This window comes from Panthera leo, chromosome A3, assembly GCF_018350215.1.
Source record: "Panthera leo isolate Ple1 chromosome A3, P.leo_Ple1_pat1.1, whole genome shotgun sequence".
In the NCBI taxonomy this organism is placed as follows: Eukaryota; Metazoa; Chordata; class Mammalia; order Carnivora; family Felidae; genus Panthera; species Panthera leo.
Genome location: NC_056681.1, coordinates 15,691,210 through 15,709,044, shown reverse-complemented (window position 1 = coordinate 15,709,044; position 17,835 = coordinate 15,691,210). Strand labels below are relative to the sequence as shown.

Genomic DNA, 17,835 nt, shown 5'->3' with positions numbered 1-17,835 from the left:
GGGCTGAATTCTTGAATGAATTGCTCATCTTAGGTGAACCTCATCAGCAGATGAACTTTATTACTTGCATTTGTTAGGACTGCCATGTCCGTTTCACACACTGGGTGATTGAAATGGCAGAAATTTATTTTCTTAGAGTTCTGGAGGCTAGAAGTCTGAGATCAGGTTGATAACCTGAGAAGGCTGTTTCCTTGAGGCCTGTCTCCCTGGCTTGCAGATGGCTGTCTCCTTCCTGTGCCTTCACATGGTCTTTCCTCTGTTCCTATCTGTGTCCTTACCTCCTATAAGGACACCAGTCTTATTGAGTTAGGGCCCACCTATGTGACCTCATTTTACCTTTATTACCTCTTTAAAGGCCCTGTCTCCAAATAAAGTCACATTCTGAGGTTTTGGCATTTAGGACTTCAACATATGAATTTGGGGAGGGAGAACATACTGATTTTTATGATCATTAAAAAAGTCATCAATTTATCTTACACATTTGTTGTAACCATTATCAAATTCTGAATGGAAAGAGGGGTAAGTATACATTAATAAAATGAACCTTACAAGAGTTCTAAGATGGGAGAAAGAGGCTTCAGAATTAGCCAGACTTGTGAGTAACTACTTCTTAAACACCCTTGTTTGTGTTTGGAAAGGTACAGGTGTCTTGTCAGAGATTCGGTTGGTATGTGTTCCCAACAAGGGATTGCAGTCTCAATGCAGGAAATCCTCTCTGCGTTCATTTGCGTGTGACTGAGTGATGAGAGATTAAAGTTGATGGCTTATGTAGGAGTTTATGATTTTTAAAAAAGTGAATTGGTGTCAGATAATAATAGCGTGGTGGAGGATGCAGAGAGCATTTCTGGGATGCTTGGCTGTCCATGTGGCCATCTGACTTAGGAGAGGAGCATCTGCCCGTGTTTGGTCCATGGAGGCTGTGTTGGCCAGGCCTGTTCTTTTATGAGCAAGCAATGAAACTACCTATGACTTGGGGAAGTCCCAGCTGAGAGCTGAATCATCAGTCGGGGCTGTTTTGTGCTTCTTCCATGAAAATTTATGGTATAAATGTCATTAAGAGTCACTTACCAAAAGATTTTCCATAGTAATCTTAATCGTTGATAACCTGCTAACCCTTTTCAGGGTGGAATTCTGTTCTTTTGAAAACTCGCAAGGATTCCTGGTAAAAGCTTAGGATTCCCATCATGATGTTCATTGATCAATTTAGGAAATATTTATCGACCACTTCTGGGTTGTGAGGCACCAGAGAAATAAAGACGTTTAAGCCCAGATCAAAAACAAACAAAAACCCCACTTCGATTGTTTCAGAGAACTGCCTGAGCAGGTATATAAAGTTCTTCTGTCCGAGGATTATCAGGCGCTTGCAGCTGTTTCTGTCACGGCAGTGGCAGTTTCCTTTGTTATGTTGTGGTCTCAGAGTAGTTGAAATCGTGAGTTTTGTTTTTTTGCAGACCACAAAGTCAACACTTCAGAGGAACACATTTGATCTTCCTTTATATAAGCTGTTTAATTATACTTGAGGAATGAGGTATTGTCCATTGTTTATACAGTTATAAATTCAGTGCTTCCCCGCCCCCTGCCTCCCGCCTCCCTTGGTTTATGCGATGTTCTTTCTAACTTCTGAGTTCATAGACATGTTGCTTCTGAACTTTAAGAGGAGTTTCACTTCAGCCCTTTTTGTTTTGAAGCTAGTTTTTATGATGTCATTGGAATTTCATATTTAGGACCTTTTGATTTTCAAAGGTCGCAGTGGGCATTTTGTTAATTTTCAAGTTGTGGCAATTACTGACGTGGAGCATTTCTCCATTTCTCTAGTACATAGTCTTGACATTTACAGAATTATAAAAGATTGTCCTTTAGAGATCAGTGGTTATGGATGGATACACTTGATGTGTTCAGGGATTTCTTTTTTGTCTTTTCTTTTGGTTTTGCTATTTTTTCCAGGAAGGTGTGTGTGTGTGTGTGTGTGTGCGCGCGCATGTGTAATTCAAGTCTTTTCATGTAAAAATTGGTATTGTCCAGCTAGTTTGAACCTTCTCTCTACAAAGAAATCTCTAGTGTTACTACTTCCATATTTCACCATCTCCTGAGCTGTCTTTTCTTTGTTGTCTTTTGTAGTTTCAGGAAGCCATTGTGTAGAAGATGCACACGTATACACACACAGATACTCCTTGGCAAGCTTCTTCCTTAAGCCCATTAATAATTTTCAGAGGTCTCAGAGTTTTAAAAAAATACTGTTAATTTTTAACCTCCTGTGTTTGTTATTTATACTATGTCTGGCATAGTCTGAAAAATTATCTGGAAGTTACAAGCACCCATATGTCTTTGATTTTTGGGACTCATCAGAGGTACACTGCTGCTCGTGGAAGAGTCCCTGTGAGACTATTTGAAATTCCTAGCTGCGTAGTTATTTTTCACTTTTGATCATGTCTAAGTGTATACCTTCCCCTTTCTGTTTCTGTGATACCTGTAGAATCTCTATGTTTTGACCAAATTGCCAAAATCTTGCTAATGAAGGGTGAGAGACTCTGTCTTCCTTGGCCTCCAGGCTGAGACCATATTTCAATTCATAGTTAACCTTACATTAAACATCTTTTTGGAAGAGATAGTTATGCCATTTTAATTCATGGCATCTCAAGATTTAAATGGATTTAAAGGTTCCCTCTAACGCTTGAACCCACTCTGTAGCATTTTAGCCACATGATGATTCATTTTCTGTTTAAATTCTCCAATGATGGGGAACTAGGGACTTTTTAAGGCTGTCTAAACCATTTCAGAACAACTTTTACTGTTAGAAAGTTTCTTATACCTGTTGAACTGAAATCTGACTCTTGGTAGCTGTCTACCCTCTGGTCCTGATTATGCTCATCAGAGGGAGCCAGAACACGTGCAGCACTGCCATAGAGCCGCCCTTCAGCGTCCCTTAAAAGTCTTTTAGCTGGGGGTGTCTGGCTGGCTCAGTCAAAAGAGCATGCGACTCTTGATCTCAGGGTCGTGAGTTCAAACCCCACGCTGGGTGTAGCGATTACTTAAATAAATAAAAAACTTAAAAAAAGTCTCTTAGCTTGTCTTTCATGTTCACTAGTGAAGACTTTGTAGAGAAATCCCTAAGATGCTAATTTTAATATAAATAATGTATTTTGTGGTCTAGTTGCTGGTAAATAAAATGTATTTTATGTTTTTATTTCTTCATTCACAGGCAGCTGAAAAAGTTGGATGAAGATAGTTTAACTAAACAGCCGGAAGAAGTATTTGATGTCTTAGAGAAACTTGGAGAAGGGTAAGTGTACAGAACAAACAGGTGGACCAGTAGGTCCCAGTCTTTTTCTTCCCCTAACACTGGAAGTAGCTGCACCTTTCTCATGTCAATAGTTCATACACCTGAGGAGGAGGGACAGAAATGTTGTGTATGGCACTGCTCTGGGTCAGGAGGAAGGTCAGCTTACAGCTTGAAATACCCTTTTCCTCTCTCTCCTAGTCACCATTGTAGACAGATCCATTGATTTCTGGTCTCTTTCACACCAACGGCATCCATTACTTTCTCTCTTATAGAATCCATGGGTTACGTGATTTTATCTATGTAACAGCACTAACTAGCTTATACTTCAAGAATTTTTGTTGATCGTACATTTTTATTTGCTGTTCATAGTTTCTGATCAACATGCAATAACTTGTTTCAATAAAAAAATGGAATTCAGCATTTTGGTTAGTGTAGCTTTGTGAAATATAGTAAATCAGGGACTGTGACTACCTTTATAACTTCCAATAGATTGAAAATCCCAGGTTGGGAACGAGTTCTTACAACCCAGATATGTGAATGGGTTTATAAAATACTGCTGAAATGGTAATTAGTAGTGGATAGTGGCTGTCATTGACTTTCATGATGCAATAAAGGTTACAGCATAATTTTTTATACCTTTACATATCCTTTTCATTGTACCCTTAATCTATTTATTTCATTTTCTGTAATGACCAGATATTAAAATGTGAGAGACATTTTTTATTATGTTGTTAGTTTTTGAATAGGTAATCAATTCATAGGATTCAGAATTCAAAAGCAAAGGAGTGTATACAATGAGGAAAATCCACATTCTACTTCTGTCTCTCAGCTACCCAGTAGCAATCAGTATAGTGGTTTTTTTGTGTATCCTCCAGTGACAGTTTCTGCAGAAATAAGCAGGTGTCTGTGTGTGGTGTGTGTGTGTGTGTGTGTGTGTGTGTGTGTGTTTAGTCTCTTGAGAGTGCTTTTAGTTCAATAGAAGACTTGAAACATTAGCTTTTAAAAATGTCTGTTTAAGTACTGTGTGCTTCTTGAAATCAAGTCTTCCATATTTTATTTTGGAGTTTAGTGGTATTTATGTCTAATATAGGTCAGCAATAATGTTAACCCTGATCGTGGATTACATGGCATAGGTTTTCATGGATTGCCTCCTTGTAAAAAAACATTAGTCATCTCTTTGTAAGTTGGAGAAATACTCTTTGGAATCAAACAAGACATCAAGCAGAGAAGGGAAGTAAAAGGGGACACCAGCTGTGCTGTGAAAAGACAAGTACAAGATGAATCTGAAGACTGCAAGTTGACTTGGCATCCTTAAAGGTATGGAAAAATGACAGTCCCTCTACATCTCTTGCCTGCCCTTTTCAGCTTTAGCTTGGTATCCTTGCTCTTTTCCTCAAGGAAATGAGTCCAAAGCCCTTAATCTAACAGTGCTGACAGGTTATGCTTTGAATAAGATAAACATGGTAGGCATCACTGAATATGTAAGTAACTTGTTTCTTTCAGTTTTAATAGAAATGTGTTACAGTCGTAAAGGTGTGGACTCTGAAATTAGAGCTGCGTTAAAACTCTTGCTCTACTGTTTTTTAGTCACAATAAACGAGTGAGCTTGAGCAAATTATTTAATATTTTGAAGCTTCGTAAACTTCAGCTATAAAGTGCAGACATTAGTATCTCCCTCATTTGGGTTAAGTCAAGTATTATATGAGGTAATGGGGGTAAAGTACTGAGCAGGTGCTTGTCACAGAGTAAGTCCTCAATAAGTGGCAACCATGAGTATTTTATTTTTATGTCTATCAACTGAAGCATTTTTCAGACCTTACCATGTCAAGTTAAAGTTAATCTTAACTCTTCCAGTATATTTAGGTGTTCTTGAAGGGAGCTCTAAACTCCTTTGGGTTGATTGGGTTTGGGGAACGCCAAAAGAAAACTACAGACAGAGAATAGATCAGGAACGTAGCGTAAGGGAAAACTAAGCTAATTACGATTGTTTTTAATTGTCTTTTAGACCTATGCATGTCTTCATTGAGGAACTTGGAAATTTCCCTATAGAGATATAACCAGCAAGAAAATTGGCATAAAGCTTCAGATCTTTCTCCCCGTGCTATCACCGTATTGTTCTTTTAAGTGATACCACAGATGCTTGGATTTCTGTCATCATAGCTGAATGAACCTGAACAAGTTTCATTTAACTAACAGAATCCTAAAGGAAGACCTTAGCTGCCCTTTTCTGTCTAAACACAAACTGCCACGCCATCCTTACATTGTTCTGGAAAACAAATAGATTGTGAACACTCACTGACTTGTGTCTTGTGAAATGAGCTCTGGCTGACGGACTGTATTGGATTCTGGAGGCCGTGGTCCTTCTGTGTATGGAAGAAACGCTGTGGATCTGTGGCAGAGTGGAGCCAAAGCTCCAGACCAGAATGAGTGGACCATGCTTGGAAAGTGTTTTGAGTGCCAGCCTAGCACCTTTTGTCCTTCTGTTATACTCAAAAGTTTTACACCTTGACTCATTGAAGTTTTTATCAGCGGGTAGTAACAAAAACATCTTGCCCATGGTTTCATAGCTAGTGAGTGGTATTGTTAAGACTTGTATCAAGTTACTTTGGCTTCAGACACTGTATTATTTGTTTTTTTCCAAATTGATCCTTGCCTTGTATGGCTTGTATGAAACCCCTACTTCCCCACCATTTTTGTTCTCTGCCAGTTAAAATTCACTGTAGTTTTGTGGTAGGGAATCTGGTCTTATGGAACTGGCCTAAAAGTGCGAACAATTGCTGAAGCCTTCTAAATTCTCTTCAGATTACTGGAAATGAAGTACGTGGAAATCACGAATCTTAATTGTTATATGAACTCTCGGAGTATTCCTTGCTCTCAAGGGAGCATAGGGAGGCATAGAGAGTGTTCTGGTCAAGATTGCTGAGTGAGCACATGCAGAGATCTCTCTTTCCATTTCAAACAGATAAAACTAGTGAATGAAAATTAAAAGTTTAGATAAAAGGACACATGGCCAGCCACGGACCAGGGATGGAAAAGATGTGTAATAATAAGGGGGTGGGGAAAGCTTGCCTTGTCCTTGTCAGGAGATTGCAGGTGGGCTTCCTACATGAAGCTGTGGGATGGATGAGGCTCCCCATCTATGAGCTAAAGTTGAAATAAATTTGCCCAAACACCACTAGAAAGTATCATTTGCCTGTGGCCTGGGGAAAAAGTGGAGGTACCTGTTTGACAATAGGAACTGGGCCCAGATGCTTTCAGGTATGGGATCTTAGAGAGGCAACAACTCCCATCTCCTAACGGGGGACCAAGTTTAAGTTGTACAGCCTAGATGATGGGGCTGAAAGAACCATGAAACCACCATGGCATCATGAGCTGGTCATGGCAGTTAGCATTGTGTAGAGGAAAATTATTCAAGATAAAAGGAAACTCCTGCATGGAAATCTGCTGCCATGAAATAATGATCAGAACTAACAAGTGGGAGAATTCACACCCAAGGAAATAGAAATAGTGGAGCAATCTCAAAAGGGATTTAACATGTTTTCGATTTTCAAAAAGAGAAGACACAGAATAACGTCCTTGAAAGAAGAGCACCTGGTTATGAACATGAACAGTTAGCTCCATGAAAAATTAAAGTTGGGAATCTTGACACTGAAAACTATAATGATTGAAGTTCAGGAGGCCCAATAATTTGGATAAGCAGTAAACTAGACAAGCTGAATGAATTTGTGAATGGAAAGATAGAAATGAGACTGATCACAAAATGCAGGACAGAGAAACATGGTGTTAGAAATCAAGAGGGCAACGTGGATTGAGGAGGTGCAGTATGGGTCCAGTAGGAATTCTAGGAGATAGTAGAAAAGATAGGAAATAGATAAGGCTGAGAATTTCCAGACTTGAAGAAAAACATGTGCCTTCAGATCAAAGAAACTTATGAAGTATCAAATAAATCAACTCCTAGTTATAGTAAAATTGTAGAATGTTAAGGATAAAGAGGAAATCTGGATACTACAGAGAGATTACCTATGAAAAATGATAAGCCAATGGTAGCCAACTTCTTGGCAGCAATAGAAGCTGGAAAACTGCAGAAAAGGTGCTGAGGGAAAGCTATTGTCTACGAACTCTGTATCCAGCACAACCGATTCCAAAGAGGAGGTGAAATACAGACATTTTCATACATATGGGACCTAGTGTATCAAGAATAACTTTGGATGAAAGTAATAGAGTACCCAACTAGCAATGGCTAACCAATAAGGGCATTTAATAACTAAGTAATAATAAATCTGGGGTGAAAGATTCCAGAATGGTTAATTGGCTTGATAATGGGTTAGCTATTTGTGTAGTTCTCTATTTCAAGATGGCTACATTACTTTCCAGCATCATGCCTTATGTAATAGTAATCAAAGTAGGAAAGGAAGTGGCGAGTAAAAATGGGCCTTCTTGTGTGCTACCGTCTGATTTATCAGGGAAGAAAGTCTCTCCCAGAATCCCTTCCACAGAATTCCCCTCAAATTTCATTGGCCAGAGCTAGGTCATGTGCTTATTACCACTTCAGTCACCAGCAGAAGGAATAGGAATGCTGAGTGCTTGGACCACCATGTTTTATCCCCTGGGACCAAGCCTTCACCACCCTAATGAATCAAAAGTTTAACTGTGAGGAAAAAGAAGCAGCAGTCAGGACTCCACACAGGGTCAATGGTTGCCTTTCTCTGACAAAAAAAAAAAAAAAATTGTAACATTTAAGGATTATTATACTAGTTTGACAATATAAGGGATTCTGATGGAATGGAAATTTTTTGTGTGTTCTGCATAGACTTTTTTTTTTTTTTTAAGTTTTATTTACTTTCACATTGCAATGGTTCCCAAGTGTCTTTTGGCAGCTAGAGCATTCAGCTACTTTGCTATATCAGGTGGTCCTGTGATGTTGATGTTTTTTCACCAAGACAGTGTGAAGAAACAGGTGGGTTTGGGAAATAGGAAGGATGTCTTACTCATTGTGTTTTCAGTGACAGCCGTCGAGGTTTCCAGTAAAAATGTAATCCATGCAAGGTGATGATGGTATGTCATTTGACCACCACAATTGTCTTGTAGTTTGTATTGTCATTTTACAGGTGAGGAAATTGAGGCATGAGAAGGTTAATGTGTATGTAAATGATGGTTAATATGTAGTGGGGGATAGGGCTCAAATCCTAGGTCTTTCGATTCTAAATCCCATGCTCTTTTCACCCCCAAATTGAATCGACATACACACTTTTTACTTATTTCGATAATAATCTTGTAAGGGGACATGAGTAAATGGCTTTATATGTGCTCCGTTCATCTGATACTAGCATTTGAAGGGCCTGAGATTTTTAATTAGTTTCTGTAATGTTTTAAGTATTATTGTGAGTGAGAGGAGCAAGGACGGAAAGACCTCATGGGACTGGAGTGAACACAAGAGCACAGAGGCCTCCGTTTCTGTGTTTGAGCCCTGGGAGCTCTGTGTTCACACAAACCTAGATTCACTTCCTGGCCTGACCACTTAGTTTTTTTACCTTTGTGACGACCAAGTCTTATAACCTCTGGGCCTTTACACATTTTTCCTGTAAAATAGGGATAATGACCCCTTCTTTGTTTTTTGTTTTTTGTGTGTGTGTGTGTGTGTGTGTGTGTGTGTGTGGATGAACTGGGATGATGCACAGTTTCTGACAGACATCAGGCATGGTAGCTACTATAACAGTGATTATTTTATATGAATACGGTCAGTTATTTAAATGTGAAGTTAACAGGTTGTGTTTCCTCCCTGAAGTACTTTAGCTGTTTCAGTTTTGCAGTTGTAGTCATTGGGGGTATAATTTAGAACCATGAGTTGCTTGTGTTTTACCACTTTGTATCTCTGGTCTTGCTGTGCCTTTACAAATGTTCTCTTTACCCCAATTATAGGTCCTATGGCAGCGTGTACAAGGCTATTCACAAAGAGACTGGTCAGATTGTTGCGATTAAGCAAGTTCCTGTGGAATCAGACCTGCAGGAGATAATCAAAGAAATCTCTATAATGCAACAATGCGACAGGTAAAGCCATGTGGTCTTACTCTGGAGAGGACATGGTTTTGGATTATTTACAGTTTAACACCTACAGATGCATTTCCTTAGATATTTTGCAGAAGAGAGAGTTTAGTGGAATCACTATGCATGTTCTTTTCAGACAAAAAAAAATCTGATGAAAAAAATGTGTGTTTTAGTAGCTAAACTTTTATGGTTTCTATTCTGGATAGATTTTTTTTTTTTTTTTTTCTCAGTAAGCCCCTTTCAAAACTAGGAAGAGGAGGCAAAGAGGCAGAAAGTGGTGCTGGCTTTTTTTTTTTTTTCCCCTGATAATGATCTCTTTTACTTCCTATTGAGAAAACATGTCTGCAGAAATAGCTAAGGAGAGATAATTCAAATACTTTCAGCTCTAGAAGCCTTGGAATATCAGATCTATAAAAAGAAAATGCTTTTTTTATGTATTACTGTTCCTTCACATTTAAAAAAGAATTCTTCAAGCTCAGAGTAGTTAAGAATTGTATTTTTGAGGAACTAAGATTTGTCAAATGTTGTAAGCAGGAAGTCAGGCCACCAAGCAACCACAGAAAAGCACGTGGTTTGCTCTGAAATTCTGTGACAACATGGGTTGGTCTCTGTGATGGAGCAGGTTTCCCCACTACTGTTTATTTAAAAAAATTTTTTTAATGTTTATTTGTTTTTGAGGGAGAGAGACAGAGCAGAGCTGGGGAGGGGCAGAGAGAGAAGGAGACACAGAATCTGAAGCAGGCTCCAGACTCTGAGCTGTCAGCGTAGAGTCCAGCACGGGGCTTGAACTCACGGACTGTGCGATCATGACCTGAGCTGAGATCGGATGGTTAACCGACTGAGCCACCCAGGGGCCTCTCCCCACTACTGTTTAAATTTGAGAGAAAGACACCTGCGTGGTTCATTTTGTTAAGTGTCCAACTTCGGCTCAAGTCATGATCTTATGGTTCATGAGTTCGAGCCCCACATCGGGCTGTTAGCACAGAGCCTATTACAGATCCTCTGTCCCCCTCTATCTCTGCCCCTCCCCTGCTCGCGCGCTCTGTCTCTCTCCCTCTCTCTCTCTCAAAAATAAATAAACATTTAAAAAAAAAAAAAGGTCAGAGATACACAAACTTAGAGGCAATGCCAGCTCTAGGGAGATGAAAGGAGAATGAGAGTGTCTTGTACTGGAGGCTGCATCCATTCTCCTGAAGCTCAGCATTGGGGCAGGTGGGGCAGCCTACGAGGAAATTTGCCCAAGAGCCTTTAGATTTCACTGACTTGCGAATGCAGTTATTTTCTCTTCTCCCTCCTTCCCTTTGTATCACTTGACCGGATTGATCGTAGTTGGGTAGCCATTTTCCTTTTCCTCTGCTCTGAGATACTGTACGGAAGCTCTTTCCAATTGGCACGTTGGGACTTTGCCACTTCTGATAGGCCACCCAAGAGCTGTGTTTCAAACAGAGTATGCAAATATCTCTAATTAAAGAAGAGTTATTTTGAAGAGCCTATTCTGTGCTAAGCATGGTACGGAGTACAGAGAAGTACAGGGCAGACTTCTTGTCCCCTGCGAGTTTATAGACAAATGTGTCATCCCAGACATGCCTGTGTATGTATGGGAGAATCTAGCCGATGATACAAAATAGTATAGGACATATTACAACAGTAAGTAGCTGGTATTACTTACCTTGTAAAGGCAGTAAATCCTACAGGAATGTGAGGAAGGGAGAGCAGATGTGATCGGTACCTTAAGAGACTTACTCATCCATGTCCTCGTTAGTAGCGTTTGTGTGTGTGTGTTTCCTGCTGTCCTTGTCGTTGGCATGTTTCTCGGGGATGAAGGGGCGTTTGAAATTCTGAGCATTAATGATGCCAAGTAGGTTTTAGCATCTTCAGTTATTATGCAACATTATCTAGCCCTGATAACAATCTAGCCAATTAAAGCTGGTAGCTCTCAGTGGGCAGATTATTTCATTTTAATGGGATGTTTGACTTTTCTCTGAAATTTCTCACTTGGTATCTGTCTTCAAGCCTGAGAACCAAAATTCCAGGTCTGACTCTGAAGGTTTTTTCTTTATAGTAGATTGTAGTGAGACTTATTTTTTTTTTCTTATTACAAAGTGCACATGACTTCTGGGAAAAATGCAAATAAAAAGAAAATAAAATCATTTTTCCCTTTGGAGAAGTAATCATTGTTAAATACTACTTGGTGTACATATCCTTTCATATCTCTTTCTGTAGTTTCACTTTTCTTACTATTATGTAACCTGCACCTGTCCTTTTTTTCTTTTTGGTAAGCACTTTTTTTTTTTTTTGTAAGCAGGATATCTTCTCATGTTATCAAGTATTCGTCTGTAATATTTTCCTTGGATTTGTGGTTATTCCATTATATGGGTCTATCATTATTCCTTTAATAAACTCCCTAATGTTAGACATTTAGATGGTATCTAAATTTTCATTGTGATACTGCTGTGATGGTAACTATTTCTTTTTGAATAGCTGTAGTTCTTTTCCTGGGATGAATTGTACACCTAGAAATGCAGGTTAACAGACCCATACATTTTCTCACTTTTGTTATTTATTATTTGGAAAATTATTATTATTTATTATGTATATTTTTATCAATAAAGAGGGTGTCTATTTTAACCTGAAATATGAATAATTGATCTTTGGAGCAGAGAAATTAATTTTCATGTATCGAAGGCTGTAACACTAATTCATATTGTTGCTCTCTCTTTAGCCCTCATGTAGTCAAATATTATGGCAGTTATTTTAAGAACACAGACTTGTGGATCGTTATGGAGTACTGTGGGGCTGGTTCTGTGTCTGATATCATTCGATTACGAAATAAAACGGTAAGTTTACCTTCTGGAACAATGCATCTGGGCTAGTTTCTGGCCTTGTATTCGTGGTAACTTTCCTACTGTTGTTTTAAGAGAGATGACTGTCAGATTGCCCCGTTTCCATCATTTGTTCCCTCTCTGCTTTCCGATGCCTCCTAAAAGTGGCAGTTTTGACATCAGCCCAGTCCACTGATATGTAGCATGACTTGCTTACTTCATCCTGGGAAGGAAAACAGTGCCAACAAATCTTGGTTAAGCAGTGGATTTTATTTTATTTTATTTACTTATTTATCTATTCTAAATAAAAAAAAATTATTTTAAATGTTTATTCATTCTTGAGAGAGAGAGAGAGAGAGAGAGAGAGCACAACAGAGTGTGAGCAGGGGAGGGGCAGAGAGAGAGAGAGGGAGACACAGAATCCGAAGCAGGCTCTAGGCTCTGAGCTGTCAGCACAGAGCTTGATGCAGGGCTTGGACCCATGAACTGTGAGATCATGACCTGAGCTGAAGTCGGATGCTTAAATGACTGAGCCACCCAGGTGCCCCTTTGAGAAAATGTTTTTTAGTGTTTTTTTATTTTTGAGAGAGAGAAAGAGAGAGAGAGAGAGACAGAGCTCAAGCGAGGGAAGCGAGCTCTGACAGAGCTCAGAGAGAGAGGGAAACACAGAATCCGAAGCAGCTCCAGGCTCTGAGCTGTCAGTACAGAGCCCGACGTGGGGCTTGAGCTCATGAATGTTGAGATCTTGACTTGAGCTGAAGTTGGCCACCTAACCGTCTGAGCCACCCAGGTGCCCTTAATTTTTTTTTAACGTCTATTTACTTTTGAGAGAGAGAGAGAGACATAGCATGAGCTGGGGAGGGGCAGAGAGAGAGAGGGAGATACAGAATCTGAAGCAGGCTCTAGGCTCTGAACTGTCAGCACGGAGCCCAATGTGGGGCTCCAACACTTGCACCATGAAATCATGACCTGAGCCAAAGTCAGATGCTTAACTGACTGAGCCACGCAGGCACCCCAAGCGATGGATTTTAAACATTTAAAATAGGATTTGGTTTTCTCCTCTTACCCAGCATGTTCACAAATTAACTTCTGTATCCTACTAAACAGAATAATCTCTGTGGAAGATATTCGCTCTTACTGTGATTGCTGGAATAAAAGCTAGGAGTCGTGGGTTCTAATTCAGGTTCAGTTGCTCATTCAGTAAATGCTCTAAGCTCTAGGCATCCAGTAGTAAAGAACACAACGACCCTGCTCTTGTGCTGGTACATTTTTTTGTAGGGCAACAAAAAAGCCACGTGATGGTAACTAGAAAAGAAATCCCAGATAGTGATAATTTATTTGAAGGAGTGGAGTGGCGGAGGGTGCTTGGGGAGCTACTTGAGAGTGGACAGCTGAGAAAGGCCTCTTAGGGAGGTAACGTTTAAAGTAAAACTTGAGGGTTGCCTGGGGGGCTCAGTTGGTTGAGCATCTGACTCTTGATTTCGGCTCGGGCCATGATCCCTGGGTCATGGGATCAAACCCTGTGTCCGGCTCTGTGCTGAATGTGGAGCCTGGTTAAGATTCTGTCTCTCTCCCTCTGCCCCTCTCCCCCATTAGCACTCTGTTTCTCTTTCTGTCTCAGAAAAAGAACATTCTAGGTAGGGGAATAAGCAATGCAAAGATCCTGAGGCTAGAACGGGTTTGGCACATAAAGAAGGCCACTGTGAGTGGAGGGAGAGGGGAGGGAGAACTGTAGGAGATGAGGTGAGACAGGTGAGCAGGCCTGGATTATGTTGGGATTGTCCACAACGATAATGAGTTTGACTTTTATTGGGGTACCATAGGAAACCATTGCCAGGTTCTAAGCAAGTGAGGAGCCATCTGATTTACATTTTAGAAGATAAACCGTGGTGGGGCGCCTGGGTGGCTCAGTCGGTTGAGCGCCGACTTCGGCTCAGGTCACGATCTCGCGGTCCGTGAGTTCGAGCCCCGCATCGGGCCCCTGTGCTGACAGCTCAGAGCCCAGAGCCTGTTTCAGATTCTGTGTCTCCCTCTCTCTGACTCTCCCCCATTCATGCTCTGTCTCTCTCTGTCTCAAACATAAATAAACGTTAAAAAAAAAAATTAAAAAAAAAAAAAAAGAAGATAAACCGTGGCTTCTGTGTGGACTGTGAATGGATAAAAGTAAAAGCAGGGGACATCTTAGCCTTTAGTGTTTTTGTTGTTGTTGCTTTGTTTTGTTTTAATAAGAGAAACAGGAATAATACCTATATTAAATATTTGCAGAATTGTGAAAATTAATTTAAATATATGAAAGTGCTTTGTAAATCGTGAGGTGCTGTATGTAAGGTAGGAATAGTTTATTTTTATTTTTTAATCTTATTATTTTTAATTTATTTATTTTTAAAGTTGACTTATTTTGAGAGAGAGAGAGAGAGTAAGCAGGGGAGCAACAGAGCGAGAGTGAGACAGAGAATCCCAAGCAGGCTCTGCACTGTCAGCATAGAGCCCGACACAGGGCTTGAACTCACAGACCAAAGGATTGTGATGTGAGCTAAAATCAAGAGTCTGCTGTTTAACCAACCAAGCCACCCAGGCGCCCCAAGATGGGAATATTTTAAGACTCAGTTGTATCCTCAAAAAATTAAAACTAAAATTACCCTAGAATTCAGTAATCACACTACTGGGTATTTACCCAAAGAATACAAAAACTAATTCGAAGGGACATATGCACCCCTGTGTTTATTGCGACATTATTTACAATAGTCCAATCATGGAAGCAGCCCAAGTGTCCATCATAGGTGAATGGATAAAGAAGATGTGTGTGTGTGTGTGTGTGTGTGTGTGTACACATACAAATATTATTTAGCTGTAAAAAAATGAAGTATTGCCATTTGCCACAACATGGATGGATCTAAAGTGTATAATGCTAAATGAAATAAGCCAGTTAGACAAATACCATATGATTTCACTCATATGTGGAATTTAAGAAACAAAGCAGATGAACAACAACAACAAAAACAAACCAAAAACAGACTCTGTTAAGAGAGAATAAATAGATGGTTACCAGAGGGGAGCCAGGTGGGGGGATGGGTAAAATAGGTGATGGGAATTAAGAGGACACTTAACCTTGATGAGCACAGAGTAATGTATGGAACTGTCTAATCTATTGTACACCTGAAACTAATACAGCATTATGTTTACCCTGGAATTAAAATAATAATAATTAAAAAAATAAAAATAAAACTTCGTTGTAACTTTTGGATTATCTATACAAGTATATCCTTTTCTTAATTTATATTATTCAGAGTTACTGTGTTTTTCTGATCAAATAGCAAGTTCTTTAGGTAGGAATAATATCCAACAATATGGTAAAGAAGTCCCAAAGCTTGAATAATTTATTGAATTAAAAATTGGATTCCAAGCTTTCTTATATGCAGCATTAAGTTACTTTGTTTCAGGTATTTTGAAAAAATCCAAAACTAATTTGATGGTGAATTTGATGTTTTAATATTAATTTATTGTGTTTATGTAATTTTTAGCTATTAAGTGCTGATCTTTAATTATTGCATGTTATTTTGTAAAATGTTTTAACTCTGTCTTACCCAGCATGATAGTCACTACCTACATGTGGTCACTGAGAATTTTAAATGTGGCTAGTCTGAATTGAGAAGTGTTGGAAGTATAAAATACCAGATTTGGAAGAATTATTACAAAAAGGAGGAATGTAAAAAAAATTTACATTGTTTATATATTGATTACATGTTGAAATGATAATATTTTGGATAAATATGGTTAAGTAAAATATATTATCACAGTTAATTTGGGGGTGCCTAGTTGGCCCAGTTGGAGTGAAGAGTGACTCTTCATCTTGGAGTCATGAGTTCAAGCCCGATGTTAGGTGTTAGAGATTACTAAAAAAACAAACTTAAAAAAATTAATTTTGCTTTTTTTTTTTAAATGTGGCTATTAGAAAATTAAAATTTATATTTGTGGCTCACATTATATTGCTCCCTTACCTGATTAGCTCAATTCGTTAGGATAAGGGATCAGTAAACAGGTCACATGAACTTTGTTCTCTTCAGCTACAGGAGGTACCTAAACTCTAGTTTGCAGCCTTTGCCAATAGTGTTTGCTTGGGCTGCAGTGAGAGAGCTCCGTCGCTTGTTAGCTCTGTGACCTTTGAAACAAATGACTTGTTTGTGCTTCAGCGACTTTATCTATAAAATGGTGATGGTGATGATGATGATAGTACCTATTTCGTGTGATTCTTATAAGGATTTAATGAGATTACAAAAACAGTGCCTGCCATAGAGTAAATGCTTAATAATGGTTTAGCCTTTTTAAATTTTATTAGCAGTGTCTGGCTCTTTTTTTTTTTTTTCAATGTTTATTTATTTTTGAGAAAGAGAGTGTGTGTGAGCGGGAGAGGGGCAGAGTGGGGACGGGAACAGAAGATCTGAAGCGGGCCCCATGCTGATAGTAGAGAACCAGACGCGGGGCTTGAACCCACGAACTGTGAGATCATGACCTGAACCGAAGTCGGAAACCTAACTCACTGAGCCACCCAGGTGCCCCAAGCAGCGTCTGGCTCTCAATTGATGCTTATTAACTATTTGTTGATTGATTGATAGCATAGTAGTTATTAAGCCATGTGCATTCTTCCATGCCTTATATCATTTGATTTTCCTGACATTCTTGAAGAAAGGTAATAGTCCTGTTTTATAGACTGAGAAACTGGGACCAAGGGAGGTTCCAGAACTTGCTTAAGTCACACAGCTAGAATGTAGAGCCATGGGGAAAAACTAGGTCTTCCTAATCCCCAGTCCCGTGTTTGTTGCACCACACAGCCTACTGTCTTCTTGTGTGAGTTGTTAAAATGGAGACTGAGAGTTTGTTGATGGATTGCGTTTGTTTAGCACTGGATCTGCACAACATCAGCGTGGGACTGGGCCGATCTTCTGTGTCGATCAGCATTCTTGCTTTCATTTATTCATCATCATTCAGCAAATACTTTTTCAGGACCTGCTATGTGTCACGTGCCTTTCTTGGTGCTAAGGTTATAATAATAGTAAACAATCAAAGACATTTTAAAATGGAGTTTACATTCCTAATAGGAAATACATCACATAGTAGGTATACAAATAACGTGTAATACGACAGTTGGGGATAATGCTGTATTTACCGGTAAGATAGGATAAAGGGGTAGAGAATGACCTAGGAATGGAGGGAGCTGGGGAAGGCCTTTCTGACTTCCTGGATGAAGAGCATGGTAGGTAGAGAGAACATCAGATGAATAGTCCCAGAAGTTGAAGTTTGCTTTGAGTGTCTGAAGAATAGCAAGGAAGGGTACGTGGCTGAAACAGAATGAGCAAGGTAGAAAGTAAGTAGAGGAGGAAGGTAGCTGGGAACCAGATCATGGAAGACTTTGGTGAGGACTGGCTTTAATTTTGAGTGACTTAGGAAGCCATTGGAGGGTTCTGAACAGATCTGGCTTGCATTTTAAAAGGTTCATTATGGCACGCTGCCGTGTGGAAAATATGTTGTTGAGGGTCAAGGGCGGAAGCACTGAGACCAGTTAGGACCAGCAATGAGACCATTGAGGAAATTATTAGAATAATTCATGCAGGACTTGCGGTTGACTTGGACCAGGGTGATGACAAGAGGATATGTTTGGATATATTTTGAAGATAGGAGGGAGCTAGGGAC

The 17,835-nt window shown here is 39.5% G+C and overlaps 1 protein-coding gene across 5 annotated transcripts in view; it reads left to right on the top strand.

Annotated features, from left to right (window-relative positions):
• STK4 (serine/threonine kinase 4) overlaps window positions 1-17,835 on the top strand; it is a 90,014-nt gene that overhangs the window by 2,252 nt on the left and 69,927 nt on the right. The window contains exons 1-4 of one of the 5 annotated variants that reach the window (XM_042930863.1): window positions 3,199-3,280; window positions 4,371-4,597; window positions 9,200-9,328; window positions 12,048-12,162. In XM_042930863.1, coding sequence (XP_042786797.1) covers window positions 9,312-9,328; window positions 12,048-12,162 — 132 coding nt within the window. In that variant the 5' untranslated portion in view covers window positions 3,199-3,280; window positions 4,371-4,597; window positions 9,200-9,311. Of the gene's footprint in view, window positions 1-3,198; window positions 3,281-4,370; window positions 9,329-12,047; window positions 12,163-17,835 lie in introns of those variants that run through there. The other 4 variants (XM_042930861.1, XM_042930859.1, XM_042930860.1 and 1 more) reach the window with 4 other exon arrangements.